Source organism: Meles meles, chromosome 5, assembly GCF_922984935.1.
Source record: "Meles meles chromosome 5, mMelMel3.1 paternal haplotype, whole genome shotgun sequence".
Classification (NCBI taxonomy): Eukaryota; Metazoa; Chordata; class Mammalia; order Carnivora; family Mustelidae; genus Meles; species Meles meles.
In genome coordinates, this window is record NC_060070.1 from 116,941,988 (window position 1) to 116,969,639 (window position 27,652).

Genomic DNA, 27,652 nt, shown 5'->3' on the forward strand with positions numbered 1-27,652 from the left:
CCACTTTCCATGAGTTATTAAAGATGCATCAAAACGTTTCAGCAACTTTTTAAAAATATTTGCATAGGAGCAATTGTTTTTAAATATTTCATTATTGCCAATCAGCCATGGAGGGTTTGACGCTGATACTTATTTCCAACTTTTTTACTTTTTCAGTAATTGAAATTTTAAAAAAGAAAAAACAAAATTTCCTATTAAGTGGTTTTATGATGTTTTCATCAGTTTCCTCTTCACTTAGTTGGTATAAGAAACAGATATATTGTTAAAGATGAAGAAAGTAATTTGATATTAATGAAACCCAACCTTCTGTAGTAATTAGCATCTGTGAGTTCCGGAAAAGGTAACCAACTAGATAAAGTATAGTGAGAGCATTTGTAGTGATAGCCATGTAAACTTCAGCCATTCGTTAATCTAAATAAAGGTAAAGAGTTGAGCATATGTTCCTGATCCCAATCATCATAAATTTAAATGATGGAACAGATGTGCTGAAACTGAAGAGAGATGTGAAATTTTTACTATTTAAAAAAAATAAAAAGGTTGAGAAGAGTAGACATTTTGGTCCCTATCCCTTTTATCTCTTTGAGGATTTGTTTAAGTGATTTGAAGGTTTGGGATGACATGGAGAACCCAGCCTCGGCATAAAAAGATGCAGTTTTATATGTTATTGTTTGCTGTTGTTTGATGTGATCCACCATTTAATCATGCATTTGTCTGGTGCAGAGAAAGCCTTTGACTGACGGGATTGTTTTAAAGAACCCTTGAACCCACCTGACCCCATCACAAAACTGCCCAGCCTGTTCTCTGCATGTGCCTTCAGCTAGTCATGCTGGGCTTAGCTACATCTGCATTTCCGAGGGGAGCTGTCCGTGGCATGGTCGACTTGTTTATTGTTACCAGGACTTTCTGATCACCACAGTTCATTATTTGATTTGTTTTCATGTAAACACATAAAATGTGGTGTCTTTTTAGAATATCATTTGTTAAGCAACTAGGCATGGAAAAATAAATGTTACTGTTTCTTGTTAGCTACAAAACACATAACCACTAAACACATTTGCTGTTGGCATGCTGCAGCTGGGGACAGTGGACGTTGCGGTAAGTGGAAAAAACCAGGGCTCCACTTCGTCTCAGATAACCCGAGTCCATGAGAACACTGCCTCCTTCATGCCCCACGAAGGCTGCAGCATGAATGCGGGTCTCGGCCTCTCAGAGCAGCTGCTCCAAGTACTGCCTTCAGACCCTAGACCCTTCACCCTTCATTTCCTCAGACCCCCAAGTGGCCTGGGCCTCTCACTAGGTACCAGTGTCATTCTCTGATGAACAACACAGTGCTTTATAAATGAAACACAAAAAGAACACAAACAAAATGGGGACACAGCACCTCTTACAGTCCGTTTGGTTCCCACAAAAATCCCTTAGCCGTGTTGCTATTTTCATCCTTATGTTAGAGATGAGGACTGCAAACTCCAAGGCTCTTTGATTCCAACCTGCCCTTCCCACCACCTCACACGGCATCTTTTGATGAGGAAATCGGGGAGATGCACTTTGGGTTTTGTTGTTGTTGTTGTTAATTCTTCCTTTATCAACCCACGGCATTTCAGTTCTCATTGGCATCTGAGAACTGAATGTCAGAACAAATATAATTTACCAGTAGCTGCCACAGCAAATCAATAACCTGTTTAATAGCAGGAAATTGTGTTAGTGAACATAACATCTCATTCCGTTAATCAGTCATCACATTCATTATATGTTGGGGCTGTTCTACATTGTGTGGTTTTTGTCTCACAAGAATGAATGCAAGCATAAAAGAAATGGGTGTTAAATGTTGTATGTTTGCTCTTATGTATGCAGTACTATGAACCGCTAGGAGATTGCATGAATTTATGGATATCATAATCTTGCCTGGAATATGAAATGCATGCAGAATATAGAATATGTGTATATGTAACTGTCATCCCTGTAGAAATGCTCAGAAATTACAAAGAGATATGCTCCCAAATAAAAAAATTACTTTCTTTAAATATCCAAAGTCAAGGTCAAAGCTAAAAATCTGTTTCTAAAGCAAACACCGAACCAGTTCTTGGTTATTTCCAGTGTAACTGTGTCCAAACTACCATACCCGATGTCGATTCTTTCTGTGATGAATCCAGAAAAGGGTGTGCCACCTAGGCAGTGAGATTAAGTTCAAACGAATGCAAACAGATTAAATAAAGCTCCGGTTTTCAATAAGGGAAGACTATATTGCTATGCTCCTACTCGATGAAAACATGTTGTCTATTGAAATATAGTATACAGTCTCATCAAAGTATTTACCCAAGTGGAGTAGAAGAAACTGCATGAAATGGAATAATCATGCCTCTGTTGTCCACAGTCAGAAGCTAAGTTTTAAGGAGCGAGTACGCATGGCTAGCCCAAGGGGCCAGAGTATTAAGAGCAGACAAGCGTCCGTAGGTGACAGGAGGTCCCCGAGCACCGACATCACCGCCGAGGGCAGCCCCACCAAAGTGCAGAAGAGCTGGAGCTTCAACGACCGAACCCGCTTCCGGCCCTCGCTGCGCCTCAAAAGTTCTCAGCCCAAACCGGTGATAGACGGTAAGCCCTGTTTTTCCATAGCTGTGTTTAATTGGATAAGCTATCGTGAGCGAGATTATGAAGTAATTAATTCTCCATGGTACCAGTGGAAGATAGAAGAAAACAACCCCAAGGAAGGAATTGTTTGTTGGTTTTATTGGAAATTTATTCAGTGCCTTGGGCAAATGTACAGAACATAAGTTTACTTTGGGGAGCAACTTTGGCAGCTAAATCTACATTTCAAAGGAGTCAAACAAAATGTGGTTACTTCTTCACTCTTATCTACAACATGGTGTTACTTCTCAGACAAAGTCCCTATTAAGTTCGACGTGACTGCCCTTCTCACATATAGGTTATGTCTGACCAGCCAAGGTCCGTGGCCAGAGATGATCAGGTGGTCTGTGAATGACTTGAAACACAGTCAGAAGGGTAACAATAACTTTCTGGACAACAGTGAAGATGCTATTACCTTCTCTATGCTCTCTCCACCCCTAAATCAGAGACCACCGCTTATCTTCCTTAGCGAGATTCCTGTTGAAAGTTCTTACCTAATGCTAAGGAGAATTCAAGTTCTTCTCCCAAGAGCAGCCAACCTACTTTATTCAAGATACAATGTTTCAGAAGTGTACTTGCTAACACATTTTATTGAGTGCCACATCATTTTCATGTTTATAAAGCAGTTTCTTTTTCACTTAAGATTAGCTTGGTTCTCCTTTTAAGTATGCCCCCCTGGGATCTCTCTTCTTTTTTTTTTTTTTTTTTTAAGATTTTATTCATGTATTTGAGAAAGACAGAGATCACAAGTAGGCAGAGAGGCCGGCAGAGAGAGGGGGAAGCAGGCTTCCTGCTGAGCAGAGAGCCCGATGCGGGGCTCGATCCCAGGACCCTGAGACCATGCCCTGAGCCGAAGGCAGAGGCTTAACCCACTGAGCCACCCAGGCGCCCCCCTCTGGGATCTCTTAAACTGGGCCAAGAACCAAGGTCAAATAGCATCTTCCATGAATGCGTAAAAACTGCAAGGCTATCGGCCCTCCTGTTCTCCTTCCCTGGTGTAACCTATATTTTCCCAGGCTCTGAAAGTCTGAGGGATAAAATTAACAACCAGGGGTCACAATCTCTGTGATCTCAGGCTCCCTGGAACCTCAGCCTATGGGTTCCTCCCAGCTCATTCAGAGATCCCCAGGGCTATTCCTCCCACTTTCCAGTGAGCAGCACGAGTCCTCTCCGCACACCTCTTCATTCTCCACAACTCCGTGGATGCCATGCTCTCCAAGTGGACGCCTCGCTGCCGCGCACTACATTCCTGGTGGAGCTGGCAGCTGCTGTCTCGGCGGCAGGACAGGCTGATCCTGCCAGGCTTCCCTCCACCTGTCACTCTGCTAAGGTAGGAAATGCTTCCTCCACCAACCCTGGACACTCCCCTTCAAGCCTTTGAGTGTCTGGAGTCACTGGAGACACCGATTTTCAGTGTCCTCTGGTTTCCACACTTGCCTGCCCAGGAATTTGGCTGAAAGCCCATGAACAGCTGAGTCAAGAGTTACCCGTTACAGGGCTTTATATTGCACTCAAAATAGACTTTCTGAGTATAAATGGATGCATCATTTCTGGAAGGCAATTTGGCAACATGTATCAAAAGCCTATGGCTGGACACATCCCACCCACCAATTCCATTTCTAGGATATAATCAATATAATGAAACAATATCAGACATTAGAAATGGTGCTACAAATCAAAAATTATTGACATGAAAAGGTGAGCATAAAAAATAAATTGTTCCCTTTTGCTCTGTGTGTGTGTGTGTGTGTGTGTGTGTGTGTGTGTAAATTCATGTACTTACAGGAAAAAGTCTGGAAATATTTATAGCAATATATGAACAATTACCTCCAAGTGATGAGGTCATAGTTATACTTTCTTTCTTCATTTTGTCTGTATTTCCTATTATTTCTACAATGAACATGTAAAGCTTTTGCAAAAGAAAACAAAGGATGATTTTCTATTAAAAAATTGGACCTTCTTTTCACCCAATACCCTCCCCTTCCCCGATTCTAGGGGCCCTTAGTCTAACACCCCTCTCCTTAGGGTGATTCCCCCCACACACTCCCCTCTGCCAAGAGGTAGAAGGACTGCCCTGTCTTAGGGCTGGGAACCAGCCTCTGTTGAGTGTAGACATGGATTGTCTAATGAAGTTGAACGTACCGCAAATAGAGCTGTATTGGGCTCTAGGGTTGCCATAACAAAGTAGCACAGCTAGGGTAGCATAAACAACAGAAATTTATTTTCTCATGGTTCTGGAGGCTAGAAGTCCGAGAATCTCCTCGGCTTAATGGCTACCTTCTTCCTGTGTCTTCACTCCATCTTCCCTCCATGCACAGCTGTGTCCAGATTTCGTCTTCTTTTTTTAAAAGGTTTTATTTATCTATTTGAGAGAGAGAGCAAGAAAGAGAGAGAGTGCAAGTGTGCACAAGCCTGGGAAGAGGCAGAGGGAGAGAAAAACAGACTCCCTGCTGAGCAGGGAGCCAGATACAGGACTCGATCCCAGGACCCTGGGATCATGCCCTGAGCCAAAGGCAGATGCTTAACTTATTAAGCCACCCAGGGACCCAAGATTTCTTTTTCTTATAAGGACAACAGTGATATTGGATTACAGCACACCCTAATCAGCTCATTTTAACTTAATTGTGCCCTTAAGGACCCTATCTCCAAACAGAGTTACATTCCAAGGTACTAGGGTTTAGGACTTCAACGTAGGAATTTTGGTGGGACATAATTCAGCCTGTAACAGAGCTCCTGCTCACACACATCATAGCATCCCTGGGCAAGCCGAGGTGTTGTGCCCTTACCTTCAAACCTAACCCTGGATTCACACTGTGCTAGAAATGCATACATGACCCAAGTGGGTCCATACTCTTCCAATAAGGGCTTCAAAAAATATTCGACTTTGTGCTGTGAGGTCCTTATGGTTGGCTGAGCATATCTAAATAAAAAATCAATAGGATCTGAATTCTGAATATGGAAAGTGAATTCTACTTGTATATTCGGCCAGAGGGAAAGCATTTTTCAAAGACTGCTAATGTTGGTGCTATCCATCACAGTATTTCAGTTACCGCAAAGATGTCTCAGAGGTCAGAGGGATAGAAACAGAAGTCCTGTTCTTTAACAAGTAACAAATCGGAAAGGTCTCCTGCCATCCGTTTTCTACATCATTTCATACAAGTGCAGTTCTGTTTAGTTAGAAAGGAATTGCTTTTCCCTGGTTGGTGCCCATCTCAATTGGTTCTGAGTTCCCCCAAGTGACAGGAGGTCTGATTGCTGTTCTGCCAAGGTAGCTTTGTCGGCTGCCCACCTGCAGGAGATCATGACTCCTGACTCCTCATTTTACCCAATAGTCCAGAATCTTTATCTCTGAGTTAACTCAACGCTAGGACTTGGGAAAATGGAAGTTTCTTTTTAGAGGGGAAAAAAAAACAAGTAAAGTAGCTATCAAATAAATGTAGAATTCAGTTATACATTTTTCTTTATACTACCCCTCCTGGTTTTAAGTATGTCTACAAACCACTTACTACCCATAGAAAATAATACATGACACCACAGCCAACTCCCAATTATTCCAGATCTATTTGCTCATTCACTTCTGGGGCTCTTTTCTTCTACTTCTCTTCTTCCTGTAGATATTTTAGGCATTTCTTTTTTTTTTTTTTTTTAAGATTTTATTTATTTGTTTGACAGACAGAGATCACAAGTAGGCAGAGAGGCAGGCAGAGAGAGGAGGAAGCAGGCTCCCTGCTGAGCCGAAAGCCCAATGCAGGGCTCCATTCCAGGACTCCGGGATCATGACCTGAGCTGAAGACAGAGGCTTTAACCCACTGAGCCATCCAGGTCCCCCTTTTTAGGCATTTCATTGCCCATGAACAGCTCAAAGAGAGTGGATGAATAGCAAAAAGAATAATGAAAAGACTAATTGGCCTTTGAGTTAATAACGAAGTTATATCCAGAAAGTATATTGAGTTAATAACTAAGTTACATTCAGAAAATAAAAGACACGATCATAGAAAAACAAAGGAAATTTAGGGTTAATCCATAAGCTTTAATAATTCCTGCAAAATCTGATACCCTTTACTACAGATGGCATTATTTTTATAATTTAATGACTGTTACAAAAGCTATTAAATATTGCATGTTGGACTTTTTTACTATAATTGTTTGTGTAATTTACATATGACACTTAAAAGGGGCATAATTATCTTCCAATATTCTACATTTGTGTACATAGAGAAGTAGAAAGTAATAGGCAGATGTTGAAGCCAGAAATTAACAGATGGCAAAAGGAAGAAAGTGAACTGTAAGGGACTGGTATGGTATTGCCATAACAAATTTCTTTTGACCGGTATGGTATAAATAGTATTTTTAGTTTATAAATTCAGTAATAAGAGAGAGAAATTTTCCATTGGTCAGCCAATAGTATTTAAGCCGCTTCATATAATTTTTAAAAGTAGGTAGGATACGACTTTTTTTAGATTCCACAAATAAGTGCAATCAGGCAGTTGTTTTTTTTTCTTTCTGTGTCTGGCTTATTTCACTTAGCATAATGTCCTCCAGGTTTATCCATTTTGTTGCAAATGGGATGTTGTTCTTTTTTTAAGGATGAATAATATTCTTTTATATAATTATACCACAATTTCATTTCACTGTTTATGTCTATCAGGTCATCATGTTGTACACTTCAAACATACCCAGTTTTGGTTTTGTTTTTTTTTTAGATTTTATTTATTTATTTGAAAGAGAGAGAGTGAGATCGAGTTGGGGGAGGGGCAGAGAGAAAAGCAGGTCCCCTCACCCCAGCAGGGATACCTATGCGGGGCTTGACCCCAGGATCCCAGGATCGTGACCTGAGCCGAATACAGACACTTAACCAACTGAGCCACCCAGGTGCCCTGCAATTTTTATTTTTAAAATAAATTTTTAAAAAATTAGGTAGGATAGAAATAATATTTTTCTCTCAACATATACAATAATAATGATAAAAGTAACATTTACTGGATTCTTCTCTGCGGCAGGCAATGTTCCCAGTGCTTTAGTTCTCTCATTTCATTCAATTTTTCCAATACCCCTATGAAATAGCTTCATTATTATTCCCATTTTATGGATGAGAAAACTGAGACCTAAAACTGAGTAACTTACCTAAGACTAACAGATACAAGAAAGCCACAATATACACCCACTCGACCTAATTTCACAGCATTGCCTTCAGACACATTCATTGAAGTGCTCCCTAATGTCATATCTTTCTTTCATTTCCTCTTTTTCCCTGCTACCCACCCCCCACCCACTTTCACTCTTCCATTTTCAGTTAATCTCCTTCCCATAGAACCATTTGACATTGCCACTATCCCATCCCGTCTTTCTCCCAACCCCACTGCCAAACCTCTGAACTATATCAACTTCAAAGACTACCAGAGGTGGAAGATTAGGCAAATTGAGGAAATGGCCTTTAGATGATCCTCTCTGTTTTGGTCAGTGTCTGGGCAGAGCCTCCGGATAATAGACATGCTGATCTGTATCTGTTTACCCTTGGAGGAAGGCAAATGATGAGGTCATGTGAGGTCGGTTTCAAGATGCAAAAGGGTGTGTCAGGAGATGGACAACAGACAACTGAATGGAAACTGACAGACTTCAAGTTAAAGGAATACCAAGCAGCCAAAATCCACAAGAGTGAAACTACAGTAGAGACGGGAAAGTCCAGATTTCTGGTGACCAGTTTGCAGTCGAGGAGGGCTACACTTGCTGGACCCCGCTGTCCTTGGGAACGCCTTTCAGAACCACACTCAAAGAGTACAATAATCTTGACAGAGACGTGTCCCACATACCTGCGGGTTTTCAATCTGTTCGACGTTGCTTCTGCTTCAGGGGAACATATCGATTCTGCTGAACAATCCTGAGGGTTCATGCTGGTTGCTGTGGGAGGCGTATCCTCCCCAGGTATTTACAAGAAAGACTGGCATGACCCTGGGTGCGGGAGGTATATGGGGTTCACCTGAGCAGAGGGTGGATGGGCTGAAGATATGGAATAATTTGCAATGGTCAGAGAGGGGGGTTTTCCTGGTGACCAAGTCCCTTGTTCCAGACACTGCTGAACCCTCTTCTCTCTTCACTTCTCTTCCACGTTTCTTTCTTCCCTCAGCCTGTGTACCAGTTAGGATGCATTTGTCTGCAGGACACAAAAGAAGCAAATTCAAATACCTTCAACAATAAGTGTATCTTACCGCCTAAAAAGAGATTCAGAGGTAGGACAGCTCCTGGCTGTGAAACATTGGGATCCTGACTTGACTTCTCCATGCTTCTCTCGGATCACCTTTTGACTCTGCCCATCTGTGTGTCCACCTCCTCCTCGGGCTGGGAGTGAGATGGCTGCAGCAGCTCCAACCATCTTATGAGGCACAACACTTTGACAGGCAGAAAGGGAACCATCTTGTGTTGCCACCTCTTGCTAAAGTGAGGAAAACGGTCCATTTGCATCTTTGTTTGTAGGATCTCGTGTCTGAAGTGAACCTTGGCAAGGAGAATGAGCACTGGCAGTCAGGGGCCAGACTTCCCTGAAGCCCCTCAAAGCAGGGGAGATGGCGATCGTAACTGGATAAATTTTAGGATTTATGTTCGGGAATTGGCTGTTAAGAAAGCAACCTCGAGCAGTGTTCGATACAGCCAAGCGAACTTTTCTACTTTGTGATGGTAAAGAGAAAGAATGCCCTTAAGCATGTTTTCTCCCAAACATTCTGTCTACATGTCATTTCTGTTCTTCTAAGTGTCTATGCTTTTTAAACATATGAGATTTAGATTTAGAAATCTTTTTTTTTTTGTCACATCATTTCCATGAGATAGTGAGCACAGACTGAACTAACTCCTTAAATTTCAAAAGAAGGACAAAATGGGTAAAGGAAAACCTAGGGAAAAATAAATAAATTCCCATTTAGATCGTTTAATCCCTCCCCACACACAATCAGCTGGTGCATTTCCAGTCACCACCCCTACCGAGGAAAACAGGGAACAGTTGCCTTCCTCACCATCTCCTCGGGTGTCTTCCTTGGAGACTCCTTCTTCCCTTTCAGGCTCATAATAACTAATAGGGTCTCACCTAAAGAGAGCAAAAGAGCAGAAACACAAAGCATGAGGTGACGGAAGCCTCAGCCTCTTTAAGTTAGTAAGTCCATCTACCCCCTTCCTCTCTCCTTTAACCTCCGTCTTCCAGGTCCCAGACCTACCAGTCTCCTAAAACTTGCTGGAGATTATCAGCATAAGATCATCAAGGATACTGACAAAAAAGCATTTTAGTACAGTGGTTTGGACAACACCCTGAACCAACAGACTTCTGTACCGACAACGGGATATTTTTTTCCAAGCGGTATAAATTATGCACTATCAAGGTTTCATATTCAACTAATTCATGCACACGGACCTTTCATCATCTACTAATCCTCTTTTACACTTATTTTCCAATGGCATCTTCTTCCCTCGTGTTTTTCTCAGTCTCCCCAGTTGACATTTTCGGTGTCTCCACAAAATGCCAAGCATCGCATGGCACTTAACATTTTTTTCTGATTTTCCATATTGATGGCCCAGCTTCAGCCAAGCTTTGATTATAATTTTCCACAAAATATGATGCTTCCTGGCACTTTCTGAAATTACCTGATCATGACTCTGCCTTGTGTTGACAGAAACAATTCTTGTCAAGTGGGGGAGGGGGGGTTCTATTAGGGCTTCAGCTTAACCTGTTTGTCCACATCCCTCACAGGATATCCCTGACTGAGAAGCATGCCCACTCCCCGAGCTCTGCCTGTAACAAAACCTGAGGCGTTTCTTTCATGACAGAACATAGCTCCCTGCCCAACTTCACTGTTAGCATCCTTCTAAGCAAAAGTCTACCAAGGGGAGTCAGTAGGATTCTGAAACACACTTTCGGTCCTTCTCCACTAGGAGTTGGTGAAAACCATTACCTGGAGAAAGTTTCTCAATTCTGGTCCATAGGTTTATTTTTCCTTTAGTTGTTCAGGTTCGTTATCCATTTGGTCCATTATTCTTCATTCAGAGACACATTCTAGTCCTCTCCTGGGTGTCCTATACTGTTCCTGTCCCCTTAAGATCTGCTTCTTTATTCCAATGTTCCTGTCACTATGGGGGGGTTGGAGGGCAGGGGAAGACCTCTCAATCTCTGGTTATAAATTCTAAGTGACTAAGTCCAGGCATACCTCAGAGATATGGCGGGTTGTGTTCCAGACCACCCACATAAAGCAAATAGCACCATGAAGAGAGTCAAAGGAAATTTTTGGTTCCTCAGTGCATATGAAAGTTATATTTACACTACACCATGGTCTATTAAGGTTCAAAAGTATTATGTCTAAAAAAATAATATGCATACCTTAATTTTAAAAAATATCTCATTGCTTAAAAAACGTGAATCAGGGACACCTGGGTGGCTCAGTTGGTTGGGCGACTGCCTTCGGCTCAGGTCATGATCCCAGCGTCCTGGGATCGAGTCCCGCTTCGGGCTCCTTGCTCGGCGGGGAGCCTGCTTCTCTCTCTGTCTCTGTCTGCCACTCTGTCTGCTTGTGCTCGCTCTCTCTCTCTGACAAATAAATAAAATAAAATCCTTAAAAAAAAAAAACGTGAGTCATCATCTGATCTTTCAGCGAATTATAATCTTGCTGGTGGGAGATCTTGCTCCATGTTGATGACCGCTGACTGATCAGGGTGGTGGCTACTGACAGTGGGGGAGGCTGGGGCAAATACTTAAATATGACGACAGTGAAGTTTGCTGCATCAGTTGACTCTAACTTTCACAGATGATTTTTCTGTAGCATGAGAAGATGTTTGGCAGCATTTTTTTTTCAGTATTTAAATTTATTTTTTTTTTTTCAGCGTAACAGTATTCATTGTTTTTGCACAACACCCAGTGCTCCATGCAATACGTGCCCTCCCTATTACCCACCACCTGTTCCCCCAACCTCCCACCCCCGACCCTTCAAAACCCTCTGGTTGTTTTTCAGAGTCCATAGTCTCTTATGATTCGCCTCCCCTTCCAATTTTTTTTTTATAAACATATAATGTATTTTTATCCCCAAGGGTACAGGTCTGTGAATCACCAGGTTTACACACTTCACAGCACTCACGATAGCACATACCCTCCCCAATGTCCATAGCCCCCTCCCCCTCTCCCAACCCCACCTCCCCCCAGCAACCCCCAGTTTGTTTTGTGAGATTAAGAGTCACTTATGGTTTGTCTCCCTCCCAATCCCATCTTGTTTCATTTATTCTTCTCCTATCCCCCTAACCCCCCATGTTGCATCTCCACGTCCTCATATCAGGGAGATCATATGATAGTTGTCTTTCTCCGATTGACTTATTTCACTAAGCATGATACCCTCTAGTTCCATCCACGGTTTGGTAGCATTTTGTCCACAGCAGAACTTTTTTTCAAAATTGCCGTCTGTCCTCTCAAACGCGGATGCTGCTTTTACCCACTATATCTATGCCATGCTCTAAATCCTTTGTCATCATTTCAACAGTCTTCACAGCATCTCCACCTAGGGGAGATTCCTTCTCAAGAAACTACTCTCTTTGCTCATCCATAAGCAGCAACTCCTCTTCTGATCAAGTCTGATCAACAGATTGCAGCGATTCCGTCCCATCTTCGGGCTCCACTTCTAGTTCTGTTGCTGTTTCCATCACATCTGCAGTCACTTCCTCTACGGAAGTCTTGAACCCTCAATTAGTTAAAAAAATAAATAAATAAAAAGCAATATCTGCAAAGTGCAATAAAGCAAGTATGCCTATAGTTATCATATTTCTGGTAAGAGTTGCTTTTTCCAATACTTTTTGTGAAACACCTGTTTCTGGTTTGTTGGTTTGTTTGTTTTTTGAAGATTTTATTTACTCATTTGACAGAGTGAGAGGGATCACAAATAAGCAGACAGGCAGTTGGGGGGTGGGGGGAAGAAGCTCCCCGCTGAGCAGAGAGCCCGATGCAGGGCTTGATCCCAGACCCGGAGATTATGACCTGAGCCGAAGGCAGAGGCTTAACCCACTGAGCCACCCAGGCACCCCGTGTTTCTGGTTTTTAATTACTGAAGAAATGTGTTTCTATTTTGAATGGACAGAAGTTCCTCTTGGCTTTCTATTCTAATCCAAGTACTCTTTGTGTTATAGGATGTTATATGACAGAATTTCTGTCCAGATTTCTCTAGGTTCTGCCCCAATGTTTGTTGTCATCCTATAGTGATAGGGAAAATCATATTTGGTTCCTATTGGTGAGGAAAATAGCTTCCTGCTTAAGATATAGGCTTTGAATGAATCCCAGCTCCTTGTTTCCAGCAGAAAATAAGCTGCCAAATGACCTACGAGTACAACCTTAAACCGTATTTCTTTGGACTTCCACAGATCGAGGTCTCACTGAGAAACCCGGGGTTGTAAACCAGAGTTCTAAATTCTGTTTCACCAGCACATCAAAGTGTGTGTGTGTGTGTGTGTGTGTACATCGGTGCTTTAAAGTGAATTGGAATGCTGTATTACTCATCTACTGATACATAACGATTTGCCGCAAATGTGGCAAGAGACTCATAATCTCACTTTCTACAATCAGGAATCCAGCAGCAGCTTGGATGTGTGACTCTGGCTCATTCTCTCATGGGGTTGTAGTCAAGGTTTTGTTGGCCATAAAAGTCATCTTAAGGCTCAACTGGGAGAGAATCTATTTCCAGGCTCAATCGAGCATTTGCTGGCAGGCCTCATTTCCTCACATCAGCCACTCCATAGGTAGCCTGAATGTCCTCTGGCTCCCCCAAAGCTAATAATTCAATAGAGAATAGATGCTCAAGAGAAGGAGACAGTACCCAAGACAGAAGCTGCAGTCTTTTCCAACGTCAGAAGTAACGTACCATCGCTTCCTTATGCTAGTGGTCATACAGACGAACCCTGGTGCAGTACAGAAGGGGACGACACAAAAGGAGGGAGGGTCATTGGCAACTCTCTTAGTGGCCAGCTACCATAAATGTTTTTAAATTGAATATGTCTTTCAAGTTGCAGGACCCACCACTCCCTCTTGTCTTTCTAGGAATTCCAACCACCAGCTCCCCATCTCTTTTACATGTTTCCATTACCTTCCTGCCTCTAAAGTCATTTGGGTTTGTGACCCCTAGACTAAACCTTTCATGTCCAGTGTCCTATGTATTATTTCTCAAACACACACACACACACACACACGCAACCAGTCATGTCCTGACCCTTAACCTCGATCACATATAACTAGACTATTATATTCCATTCGTAGTGCAACCTTGCAAAAAGTGATATTAACAAAATATTGAGCATTCGATTAGTGTGACCAAAAAAAAAAAAAGAAAAGAAAATGTGGGAGCAGGGAACCAGCTGGTCAGTAGCCAAACCGCAGTGTTCTAACGTCTGTTCCAGCATTCGTTCTTTTAGAATGTGCGATGCATCAGTGGCGGCTTCAAGAGGCTGAAGAGCTGTTCTTGGTCACTTCGAAGGGCAGAATCAGAAGCAAGTGTGCAATACCAGTTTCCCCTCAATAAGGCGACAGGCGAGCAGTTAGAGTTCTCACACCGATGGAGTGGAGTCCGTCACTGGAAACCTTCAAACTGAGCTTGGATGATCGACATTCAGGGGTTTCTAGGCTCTTCAGAAGATTGAGCCAGAGGGTGCCTGGGTGGTTCAGTGGTTTGGGCCGCTGCCTTCGGCTCGGGTCGTGGTCTCGGGGTCCTGGGATCGAGTCCCGCGTCGAGCTCTCTGCTCGGCGGGGAGCCTGCTTCCCTCTCACTCTCTCTGCCTGCCTCTCTGCCTACTTGTGATCTCTCTGTCAAATAAATAAATAAAATCTTTAAAAAAAAAAAAAAAGAAGAAGAAGAAGATTGAGCCAGAAAACGCCAAGGAAATTTTCTTCCAAACCCGGATTTCCATAGTTGCTCTTCCGGCTTTTCCCTTAACCTTTCATCCTGGCAATTCCAAACTAAAAAGGTGGAAGATTGGGGGGATGGGTGGGGGAAGTGGATTGACTAAGGGATGCCAGGGACTCATTTACGGTCCTGACCCTGGTCTCTTCTTTCTTCATGGCTTCTTCCCTCTCACCAGTCCCGCTCCTTGACTTCCCTTCTCACTGTGAGCTACCGCCCTTCATTTCCCGAGAAGCAGGTCAAGTGTGCCCCGCCTAGCCTAGGAGGTGTCTGAGTGTGCTCCTCAGTGGAACATTCCCAGAATCTGGATATGCCTTTAATTGACAGATTTCAAGTCAAGTCAACAGGTGTTTGGGGGGGCCGCTGCTCAGGGTTAGCATTTTCCTGGGCACCAAAGGGGCCAAATGAGTAGACATGATGAGTCCCACCTCAGAGAACTCATCATCTGCCTGTAAAGCTTACTGCCCAGCCTCACCCCTTACAGTACTAACTGGCACCTGGGGGGCACAAAAGGCATCCTCCTTACTTGGCAGACTTCACACTTTTCAGAAATAACCCGTGGGTGACCTCTGAAATTCGCACAAAATAAGCACCAAGTTAGCCATTACACAAATCACAGGATTTAGCCCATATTTGAGAGAAGCACTTTTCAGCTGCATGGTGATTTTTCATTCGTATATCTCAAATTATTTCTTTCAAAGGCAACACTTAGTTGTCTGTTCCACAAAGAGAAACCAATATGACACAATTTTAAAATTGTATTTAATCGCTTTCATGGGGTGCTCCAGTTGGTAAAGAAGAAAATAAAAGGTTAGAAGAAGGCCAGGGTCCTTTCTCTGCAATGGACAGCTAACACAGGAACGAGACGAGCTAGGCAGGCTTCCTTTGTGCTGTCGGCAGTGTGAAACTCACTACATTGTTCCGAATTCCTTTTATTTTATTTTCGATGTCTAATTTTCCCCAGCTTTTCTTCTCTTGCCATCTTTTTCCTCTGTTGCCATGTACAATGCATAACAACAGTTCCTGGACTCCGAAAATATAGAAAGCTCACAGGAGTATTGCCTGGGGAAAATTAATCTCTGTACCTCCAGTTACAAAGATTCATTTGCACATGAAACCCTTAATTCCCGATGGTGAGAAATTTGCATTTTTCATTAATCTAAGGCAACAGCAACTGGTGTACCATATCATTCTGCTGGTGTCGGTGACTAATCTTTCCCAACTTGTTTTGAACCTGTGTTCCCATGATTTTGTGTTTTGGTTGAAAAGTGTCATAACCTCATGTCTTTCTACATTTGTATCAGTTATCTGTTACAGCAAAACAATTCCCTCCCCCCAGATTCAGTGGCTCAAAACGGCAACCATTTATTTAGGAGGCATTTCTGTCAGGCAGTACTTCCGTTGTTGGCTGGACTCTCTGGTGCATCTGTGATCAGCTACTGGGTTGCCTGGGGGGCTGACTGGCCTGAGGAGGCCTCAGCTGGGCTGACTCATCTCTGCTCCATGTGGTCTCTCAGCCTCCAGCAGGTTGGGCTGGTTCAGAGTGGTGGTGAGCCCTGGAGAACAGTGCAAGACCAACCTGTAAGGCCTACGGTGGGTCAGGCTAAACTCACAGAGTAACCTCACTGCAAAATCACAAGATCAGCCCAGATGCGAAGGGTAGAGAAAGAAGCCCTACCTCTTAAGGGGAGGAGCTATAAGTATTACGGGCAGTATGGCAACCTAGTGTCCTAGTCACTGGTAGCTTATTCACTTTAAGTGTTTACAGTATGCTGTTGGTTCTCTGAACCAATATGTTCGTGTATGGTTCTATTGGTATTCTTTCCTGTAGTTTCCTGCACGCCTAGAGCCTAAGAAGGGAAGGGAAGGAAACCAACATTGTTGCACCTAATATGTGCCAGGAATTGACGAGGCATTTTCTCTTGGTTCGTTGCATGCCCACACAGCCATTTTGCAGATAAGGAAATCAAGACCTAGAAAAGGTAAATAACTCACCTGCGTAGGTCAGTCTAAATGCCGAAGCTCAGATTGGAAATCACATTTAGATGTCATTTGTCACTCTTCATATGTTCTACCATGCTGCTCAGCATGTTTTCTTTCACGCAGGTCACATCACCAATAAATGAATGAATGAAACACGGTATCATCAGATATCTTTAGTGTTCGTCAAATGATTTATTGTCCTCTGTTTCAGTTAATATGGAAAATCTTCCCAAGCCATGCCCCTTTGTCACTACATCCAAGGCGTTCTCTCCCCATCCCTTCAAGTGTCAGTTAAGGTAATGCACCAGTAATTCCTTTTTTTTTTTAAAGCAACGCTCAAACATTGCTATCTCTGGCCAACCCCATCCAAGAGGTATCCAAAGGTTTATACCTTGGCATTTCCTGACAATATCACTGCTAACCTAATAAGAATTGAAAGTTGAGGGGAAAAAATTACCAGATCTATTTTGAATTCCCCAACAGATTGGATTAATGAATAATGCAAATGTGTCATTCTGCGGTTTGTCGGCCCATTGTCAACCATGACTGCCTTTATTGAGGTCAGGTGTTTCTGAATATGATTCAAAGAAGACAGATCTCATCCTTTTGGAGACAGGATTAAATACATTTTTTGAAGTCTGTCGTTGATTCAGAATGTTCCTCCCTCCGGTAAAGTACCGTCTGTCTAAGTCTCAATCTCTTGTAATTTGACCTAGTTCAGTTATTTTCCTGAATGAGGGGCCTGTCTGAGATGCTGCTGTCAGGCGCGTCCCGTTGCCTGTCCTAGTTATCTGTGTGTCATTGACCTTCCTTTTTGCTCTTATCACTTGGCTTTGCTAGGATTTTCTGAACATTGTTCTAATAAAGGCAGTCCTGCTAGACTATGATTTACCTTGCTCTAATTACAAACGCTTAGATGATTTGCTTGTAGAGATACAACAGTCTACAGAAGTAGATTTGCATGTGTATGAATTAAAAAAAAAAAAAGTTTTCACAAAGCCAGGAGTTTTAGATCCTTGTTTTTGATTGGAAAAACTCACAGTGCTTTGAGTATGGTGAATCCTCGAGGGATTTTTTTTTTTTTTAATGAAAATTGAATTAATCCAACAGTGGTTAGAAAAACCGCTTTTGGAATAAGAATCAGTTTTGGAATAAGACAGAACTTGTTTCAAACCCTGATTTCCCCATTAGGCTGGATGAGCTGAGGCAAGTGACCTAGCCTCACCACACTTTAGTTTATCATCACTCTCTCTCTCTCTCTCTCTGTCAAGTAGCAGAAACGATACCTACCTAATAGAGTGTGTGTATAATAATGGGATATAATGTGTGTAAAATCCCTTGTACAATGCCCACCACAGAATAGGCACTCAATAAATTGAATGCAATATTATTATTTATTATTTCATTAATACGAATTTCTGCATTAATTTTTGTTAATTGAAGTCCTAGGCTCGATTAGTTTGCATGTTTTCATCTTCCCTTTATCCAGTGCTTGGCGGCAATGCCTACTGATTGTAAATGGAAGTTTTAAAGTTATACGTTCATACAAACTTTATTCCTTTAGTCCTCAGACTGAATTTTAGGAGTCCTCCTGCTGAATAATTTATATAATCACAGAGAGATGGCATTATCTTTATGATACCTCATGCGATTTATTACTATTTATCCAGGGCTCATTGTCTTTATTAAAGACGACAGAAATAGTTCATTTGTTTGGAAAGAGGGGCATTGGTTTCCTATGTGACAATACAGTGTGTGGTCTACGGCCGTACCACCCTGAACGCGCCCGATCTCGTCTGATCTCGGAAGCTAAGCAGGGTCGGGCCTGGTTAGTACTTGGATGGGAGACAATACAGTGTGTGGCACATAATAGTTGCCCAGAAAATATTTATTAGTGAGTGAAATGATAGTGAACAGATAATGAACAAATAAATGATTTCATATTTAGTTATTCACCTCATTGATAGAAATTGCTTTGGGATTATAAAAAGCCAGCATACAAATGAAATGCATTACTGAAGCCCAGAGTGTGATATTATTAAAAGTGTTTATTGCTGAATCCCTAAGTGCTGAGGTATTCAATAAAGGGGGTATTGAGTGATTTTTAAGAAGGTAATGAAATTCCTGAGTTGCCTTATAGTTGCAATAATTTTAAAAGAACACATACTCCAGTGTTCCCATTTTGAATAAAGACAGTCAATGTAGTAACATATTCAATTAAATAGAAGAAAAGCATTTTTATATTTTTCCTTTTTACCTTATGGGCAGTTACTAAGCCACTATTATGGTGCGATCAGCAATTTTAGTAGCAGAGACCATATTCATTGTTTTTGGAAACTCTGATGCTTCGTATCATCACTCACAACAGAAAGATTCCTTTTAATTAAGTGTCAGGAACTATTCCATGAGGTTTTGCCGGCATTTCTGTTAGCCAGTAAGTAAGGTTAATTGACAGTCCTTAATAGAGTATCTTAGAGAATTTCATATCATAATTAGCATAATTTAAGATGCTGATAATGCATGAATTATCCACTCAATCAGCATAAGTGGGATCTTTGATCTTAAAGAGAAAATGTTCAAGTACAGTAGTGTCTTACATAATAGATCCCTCATTAGTGTGAATTAGTAATTCTGGGTGTTGCTAATTAACAAACCCCAAAACAAACAAAATAAAAACCAAATTTGCCAAATCACAAGAGTGCTGGTGAGTGTATCTGGTACACACGACTACATTAGGATTTTAATTGAATCCCCCAGCAATCGAGTTGCCTACATTGGACAGGCACTGCGCATAGGGTTTTACCTGCCTTGGAATAATCAACTGTGTGCTAAGAGTTGGTACTGAAAGTTGAGATAAATGATATTTTAGGAAGTTACCGAGAATGTAGTTTTGTGAAGAACAAGGAGACGGTGTTCTGTTTTTGAGGTGACTGTAGAAAGGCACAGAACTTTAAAGAGAAAGAAACAAGAGTACCTCTCACTTCGCCAGCCTTTAGGCATTTGAGCTGGCCCTGAACTTGCCAGTGCTCTCCCCTTAGACTCTAGGACTCATGGGACGTGGGTTGCAGACCATGTGTATTACCGTGTGCTACTTCATAAAGAAGCAAGTGAAAAAGGAAGCAGGTAAGAAACCTCAGGGTTTATCTTCATGTTAAGGAGCAATGGGTGATTTTTTTAAAACATCTGAAATAGAATTGATGGAAATGTTAAAAAAAGAAATACTGAACAAGATTTAAAAATGAGGATGTGCACCAACCAGGCAGGAAAGACTGTATCTATGGTGCCTTTCTGTCCATGGTAGAGTGCCGGGAAATCAAATTTATGAGTACGGTTATCATTTTTCTAATGAAATGAAACAAGGTGAGGTGGGAAGGAATGGAGTTAGATGGGATGGAGAGGGTAGGACAGAATAGGAATTAGAATGTGTCACAAGGATTGTTGTTTCAAGAGTCTTTTCATAATTTTTTTCAAAGAATTTCTGTGTTGCCATAGTAATACATACGCCTACTTTTAACAGTGACATAATAAAGATTAACACAAAAGGAAGCACGAACTTAATGTAAAGCATAAAACTATATAACTTTTTAAAAAAAACATGAGAGAAGATCTTTGGGATTTGGAACTAAGCAAAAAGTTCTTAGATTTGACGCCAAAAGCATTATTCATGAGTGGAAATTGACAAAGTGAACTTCATCAAGATTGAAAACTTTTGTTCTAAGAACTGCCTTGTTAAGAGGATGAAAGACAGGCTGCAGAATGAGAGGAAATGTTTGCAAACCCCATGTCTACAAAAGACTAGTGTCTAGAATATATAAAGAACTCTCAAAACTCAATACTTAATGAAAATAATTGCATTAGAAAATTAATTATAAAGTTTGTGACAGGGGCATCTGTGTGGCTCAGTCAGTTAAGGATCTGCCTTCGGCTCAGGTCATGGTCCCAGGATCCTGAAATGAAATGGAGTCCCCACATCAGACTCCCTGCTCAACAGGAAGCCTGCTTCTCCCTCTCCCTCTGCGCTCGCTTGCTCTCTCACTCTCTCTCTTTCTCTCTCTCTGTGTGTCAAATAAATAAATAAAATCTTTAAAAGAAAGAAAGAAAGTTGGTGACAGACATGAACCAAAGAGGTTATATAGATGGCAGATGAACTCATGAGAAGAATTTAACATCATTAGCCGTTAGGGACACACCCACTAAAACTGTAGGAGATACCAGCACACACCCGTCAGAATGACTACAATAAAGACCAGTAACAGCACCAGCCCCTGGGAAGGACTGGGGATGATGGCTCATTCACACATAGCGGATGGGAACGTAGAACGTGCAGTCGCTTTGGAAAACAGTTTAGTTGTTTCTTATGAAACTAAACATGCAGCTACTATATGACCAAGCAACTGTACGTCTGGGCATTTTTCCCAAAAACCTGAAAACTTATGTTCATATAAAACCTCCAATGAATGTCCATTGCAGCTTTATTCATAATAATCCAAAACTGAAAACAACCTGGATGTCCTTCAACAAACTGTAGAACACCATTCACAAAGGAAGGTGAACAGACTATTGGTATCTACAACAATGTGGATAAATCTTGAAGGAGTTGCGCTGAGTGAAACAAAACAAAATTCCCAAAAGATCACAGACTATGTGATTTCTATAACATTCTTGAAATGATCAAATTAATGGAGATCAGATCAGTGGTTGCCAGGGATCATGACTATAGAGTGAGAGGGAGGGGGTTGTGGGGGAAAGGACAATGAGAGGACTCTCTGCAGTGGTGGAAAAGTTCCCTATCTTGACTGTGTTAATGTCAATATCACAGTTGCGATATTGTACTATAGCCTTGCAAGATATTACCACCGGGGGAATCTGAAGAAAGGGTACACAGGAGCTCTGTACTATTTCCTACAACTGTATGTAAATCTAGAATTATAAATTTAAATTCATGATTACAACTTATAAAATTGGAAGTTTAAAATAATAACTACAGTCAAATAATCTCAGCCCTTTATGAAAAAAGATGATGGCTCCCTGTTCCGCGTTTCCACTCTACCCCCACGCCTATGTTCCAAGCAACTCTATTTTTTGGCTGTTTCTTCTGAGGCTTATAATTTTCCATATGTTTGATAGTAGGTGTATATAACTAACTTCTGATTAAGCAGTTTTGAACATTCTCTGTTTGCTTCCAATTCTAGTAAATGAAGATTTAGGTCTTTTCTTTCTTTGTTTTGCTCTCTCTCTCTCTTTTTTTTTTTTTTTTTTTGCTATTTCTCTTCACAGATCCTCCCATCCTTCCAGTCTAGGTTTTGTAAGATTTTTTGTTTGTTTGTTTTCATTTTTGTTTTTTTATTTTTTGGTTTTGTAACTTTTCAAGTAAGTCAAAATTCATTGTCTACATGATGTGTATGTGTTATATTGCCCTACAGTTGTTTCTTACTTTTTGCTTTCCCTGTAGTAAGTAAATCTTCTTCCCACCTTTTCCAGTAATCTCTCAATAAAATTTTCCACAGGATCAATTTCATCAGGTAACTGATGAATTGTGACAATTCTTGGAAAATTCATCCTGGAATCCTCCATCTTCCTTTTCACTAAGCCAACTATTCTCGAGCCTGCTGCATAGCCATTATTTTTTTAATTTCTTTTTTTTTTTTTTTAGATGGAATTCCCAGCTGATGGGGTCTCACGTTCATGTCTTTCTTAATATACTCCCATTTCAGATAGTAAAACTCTAATACTTTTTCAGGCAAAAAGAGGGTATGATGAGGGGCACTTGGGTGGCTCAGCGGGTTAAAGCCTCTGCCTTCGGTTCAGGTCATGATCGAGTTCCACATCAGGCTCTCTGCTCAGCAGGGAGCCTGCTTCCTCCTCTCTCTCTGCCTGCCTCTCTGCCTACTTGTGATCTCTGTCCAATAAATAAATAAAATCTTAAAAAAAAAAAGGGTATGATGATGGAAGGCGTGACTCTGACAGCTGTCAACATTCTTGTCCCTTGTCCTACGGGGATGGATGACCCTCTTCACCATGCACACTGTGATCACACGGGAGTTTTCCTTCACCATCATTCTTGACTCCCGCTGTGACTCCCATGCCTGGGTCTTCCTCTCTCTCTCTCTCACTTTCCTATTTTGATGAGGTACATTGCACAGTACATTCTTAATAAAGAATGAAAGAAAAGCGAAAAAAAATTTTTTTGACTTTGCATTTCTGAAAAGGCTTTTTTTCCCCCCATCCCCATGCTGTTTGACAGTTTGCTTGGTATAGAATTTCAGACTGAAAATAATGTCCCTTCAGAATTTTGAAAAGTTTGCTCCCCTGTGTGCTTGTTTTCAGCATTGGTAAGCCTATAGCCATTCTGATTTTTGCATGTGACCAGTGATGTGTTGTTTTTTATCTTTGCTGGCTGGTGGAATCCACTTTTTGTCCCCAGTGTTCTCGATTTCCATAATGATATTTTTTGGTATGGGTATATTTTTAGCCACCAAAGTAGATTCTTGAGGGGTCATTTCAAACTGATGATTCATGATCTTCTGTTTTAGAATATTTTATCATTTGTTTCTTTGTTTTTAAGGATCTTCTCCCTTCATTTTCTCTGCTGTCTCTTATGGAAATCCATAAGCTGTGCCTGTGGACTGGCCTTCTGATTTTCTTCCCTCATCTCTCGTTTTCCATCTCTTTATCTTTTTGCTCTACTTGCTAGGGGTTTTGGGCAACTTCGGGAGTTCATGGTCCAAATTCTTACTGAGATTTTTATTTCTGCTTGTCACTGATCAGATTCTTTGTTCCTGTTGTTGTTTACTGTGTTCCTTTATTCTAGCTTCCTACTTTTATTTCATAGATAGTCTCTTACCTTATGTCAGTAAAGATATTAATGGCAGTGTTCTGAATTTTTTTTTTCTTAGTTTGTTTCCTTCTAATTGATTTTTGGTCTTTATCTTTGGGAGACTTTCTTCGGATATTTAGTAAACCAGACATGTCTTTTCATAATGAAGCGTGGAAGATGACAAGGGTGACTGGAATTTCTAAGCATCTGGTTGGGGATGATCACGTTTGACCTTCAGCATGGGTTGACCTGCATTTGTCATTTCATGGGGAGTGTCTAGCGTCAGTACCTTTAGGTCATTTCCTGGGCCAAACACATTCTGCGGAGAATACCTATCTGCCGTCTGGAGGATAAAGTTCCTGGTGCCATTGTTATGATGGCAACAGGGTGCCCATGGGTTTCAAAGTTCAGGCCGTATGTGTTCACTTGATAGCCGGGTTTGGTGTATAACATGCCTTCTTCAGCTGTGCCTGGTGACCCCTTGTCCAGAGGCTTCCAGTCAGTCTCCTGCTGGAAAAGGAGAAGAGTACATGCCCAAGGCTGTGCGGTACATTGCACACTACCTTCCTTGTCTTAGTTATTCCCAGAGATTCTTAGTGCTGCCAATTCCTGAGCCTTTTGAGTTTTCTGAAGTGTAAATTTTGTTATTTCTCAGCTTTTCCCAATGTTGGCATAGGGTTTTCTCTCTGGTATCAGCTAGTCAGTTACCTAACTTGTCCATCTGCTTTCCCACTTCCAAAATTATGTTGTTGCTGCCTCCTCTTCTGTTCCTTTTATGGGCTTATGTCTTTTTAAAAATAATCTCATCACTATAGCTTTAGTGGGTTTCTGAGGGATCAAACTTGTATGTTCAACCTACCATCTTAACCCTGAAGGCAATGTCTGTCTTAATTGTATGTGTGTGCGTGTGTGTGTGTGTGTGCGTGTACCTGTGTGTGCTCGATCATAACATTAAGTGTATTTCTTTTTTCTTTTTAAGATTTTATTTATTTATTTGTCAGAGAGAGAGAAGGCACAGCAGGGAAGTGGCAGGCAGAGGAGAAGCACGTTCCCCACTGAGCAAGGAGTCTGATGCGGGCGGGACGTGATGCCAGGGCTCTGGGATCCTGACCTGAGCAGAAGGCAGATGCTTACCCGACTGAGCCACCCAGGCGTCCCCTAAGTGTATTGCTTATTGTGGTTAGAAATCAAAACACCTTGGTAACCACACTAGGCAATGCCAACAACAAAGTAGTCAAGTCCAGTCAGAGCTTAACTGTATTTTCTCCTTACTATGAAAATTTTCCATGGAGCTAAGCAAGTTTTAAAGGCATATGGGGGGTGGCGCCTGGGTGGCTCAATGGGTTAAGCCTCTGCCTTTAGCTCAGGTCATGATCTCAGGGTCCTGGAATCAAGCCCCACATCAGACTCTCTGTTCAGCGGGGAGCCTGCCTCCCTCTCTCCCTCTCTGCTTGCTGTCTTCCTGCTTGTGATCTCTCTCTGTCAAATTAATAAATAAAATCTAAAAATAAATAAATAAATAAATAAATAAAGGCATCTAGGGCAATGTTTTCAGAATGTGATATTCACAGGATACTCTAGCTATAACTCTCTTTAGGCAGGGGGAGGGAGTGGAGGTGAAGGTAAGCGGCACTTCCTCTGGTAGTGTGTTTGTACCTCTTCATTTCTGTTATGGGTACTAAAACTAATCTGGGTCCCAAATCTTCTGTTTCATGTCAAGAATGTCACAACACCAAAATAAAATAAAATACACAGAAAGCACAGCAAAATTATGTTTATCTTCAATTGTGCTAGCAAAATTTGCTATATAAATTGCATCTACTCTGGTTAAAAATTACACAGGAAAATGCAATTGCTTGTTCAAAATATTAATGATACACCTTTAACTAGAATTTTGCCTTAAAGATTCAAGAGGATATTTTATTTTGAAGTCAATGTATGCTGCAGAGGTGTATACTTAGACTTTTTTTTTTTTTCAATTAAAAAAAATTGGGGGTTTCAGAATTTTTTCCAAACACCAGCATTTTAATTCAATAGCCTAGAAAAAACATAATGGGCATATGTTCACAGATGCATGAAAATTTTCCTTGTAACATTATTTTTTATTTCTATGGGAATTCAGTGAGATGGTCTCTGAATCCTTAATAAAAACTCATTTCTAAGTTATTATTCCAAATCTCCTACAATTCAGAATTGAGTAAACACTGGTCACATGACTGAAATTTCACACTTTGTCCCTACAGGATTAGCAATATAAGATACTGGGATAAGGGTCATATCTGGAGAAGCACAAAGGAGTGAATATTCCAAAAGTGACATATGAAGGTACACCATGTCTCACTGTGATACAGTTACATGTCCGCTAATGTTACATTGTTCCTGAAGAGAAAAAGAAGTCTCGATTGTCTTCTTTATTATGTTAGTATGGATGATTGCGATAGCTAGAGAGAGTTCCCTCTTGCTTACTGTACTGATGTTAAATGTTTTTCTACTATTTACTGATTACAGACTTACAGACCCAAGAATTTAAAGTGGACCTATAGGCTGCATTCCACCTAAAAATAAAAGTACTGGGGGCGCCTGGGTGGCTCAGTGGGTTAAAGCCTCTGCCTTCAGCTCAAGTCATGATCCCAGCGTCCTGGGATCAAGCCCCACATCGGGCTCCATGCTCGGCAGGGAGCCTGCTTCCCCTCTCTCTCTGCCTGCCTCTCTGCCTGCTCGTCATCTCTGTCTGTCAAAAGAATAAATTTAAAAAAATAAATAAATAAAAAATAAAAGTAGCACGTATGATATTCATGCAACGAATAGTCCCTGATTTCTACTATGGAAGTTATTCCTTCTTTTACCTTGAACTTATTTTTGCCTCTTAAATATTTTCATGGATCACTGGGAGAAAATCCTATTTTATTTTATGTTTCAAAGTAAAGTATACTTGTGGTGTCCGGATGGCACAGTCAGTTAAGCATCCGACTCTGTCAGCTCAGGTCATGATCTCAGGGTCTTAAGACCAAGTCCCGCGTTGGGTTCTGTGCTCATCATGGAATCTGGTTGAGATTCCCTCTCTCCCTGTCCCTCTGCTCCTCCTGCTTATGTGCTCTCTCTTTCTCTCAGATAAATAAATAAATCTTTAAAAAAATAAAAAATATGGTTGACACACAATTTACATTAGTTTCAGGGATACAACATAGTGCTTCCTATTGGTATTTTGATAGGGATTGCATTAAACATATAGATGTTAACAATGTTTGTTCTTCCAATACATGAGCATTGAATGTATTTTCATTTGTGTCATCTTCACTTTCTTTCATCAATTTTATAGTCCTCAGAGTACAGGTCTTTCATTTCCTTGGTTAAGTTTATGTCTAAGTATTTTATTATTTTTGGTGCAACTTTCTTTTTTGTGTGTCTGAATGCTATGCCTGGGACTTCTAGTACTATGTTGAATAAAAGTGGGAAGAGTAGTCAACCTCATCTTGTTTCTGATCTTTAAAAAGAAAAAAAAGAAAAACCTCTCAGGTTTTCACCATCGAGTATGATGTTTGCTATGAGTTATTTTATATGGCCTTTAAAAACCCTACTTTAAAATCCTGTAAAAATTAAACATTATGAGGAAATATTGGATTTTTTTTACAGTAGGATCTCAAAGTGTACCTAGTCATGAAAAACCACACAAAAAAGAAAAAAAGACTATAATATAGGAGCAACCAGGGAGGCCAAAATCCAGAGGTTAGTAGTAAGTTATACTTCGTAATCAGTAAGACCCACAGCTAGAGTAGAAGGGGGACCTCTCTTACCCTGGTGGTCCTCTCATTAAATATCAGCACCTTGCTCCTCTAAGTGTGTGAGATACGTCAGAGAACAAGATACTGGTCTTTGTAGGTGTTACATTCTAGCAGGGAAAACAGTAAACACCAACAAGTTAATTGTATGTCTATTAGAGCGTAAGTGCCATGGAAAAAAGGAAGAAGGAGAAAAAGGTAAGGAGACACAGACTGGTGACTTAGCGAGGAAAGTGACCTCACATAGGATGGTCTGGGTCATTCTAAAGAACAGATACAGAGCAGAGACCAATGCAGCTGAAGAGCCTGCAGGCTTCCAGAGTGGATTCCTCAAGGATAGCCCAAAAGAGGGGTGCCTGGCTTCTTTAAGGAGCAACTGGGAGGGCTGGGACAGAGAAGGGAAGCCTGGAAGGAAAAGAGTCAAGGGAAAAATGATGGGAAATGAGGACAGACAGGAAATGGGGAAGGGACAGACCTACAGGGCCTTATAGCCCTAGGAAAGACTCGGGCTTTTACCCTGGGAAAAATGGGGAGTCATTGGAGAC

At 41.2% G+C, this 27,652-nt stretch overlaps 1 protein-coding gene across 3 annotated transcripts in view; it reads left to right on the top strand.

Moving 5' to 3' along the window:
• KCNQ5 (potassium voltage-gated channel subfamily Q member 5) overlaps positions 1-27,652 on the top strand; it is a 553,626-nt gene that overhangs the window by 488,093 nt on the left and 37,881 nt on the right. For all 3 annotated transcript variants that reach the window (XM_046006379.1, XM_046006378.1, XM_046006377.1), the window contains one exon: positions 2,372-2,592. In XM_046006379.1, coding sequence (XP_045862335.1) covers positions 2,372-2,592 — 221 coding nt within the window. The remainder of the gene's footprint in view (positions 1-2,371; positions 2,593-27,652) is intronic.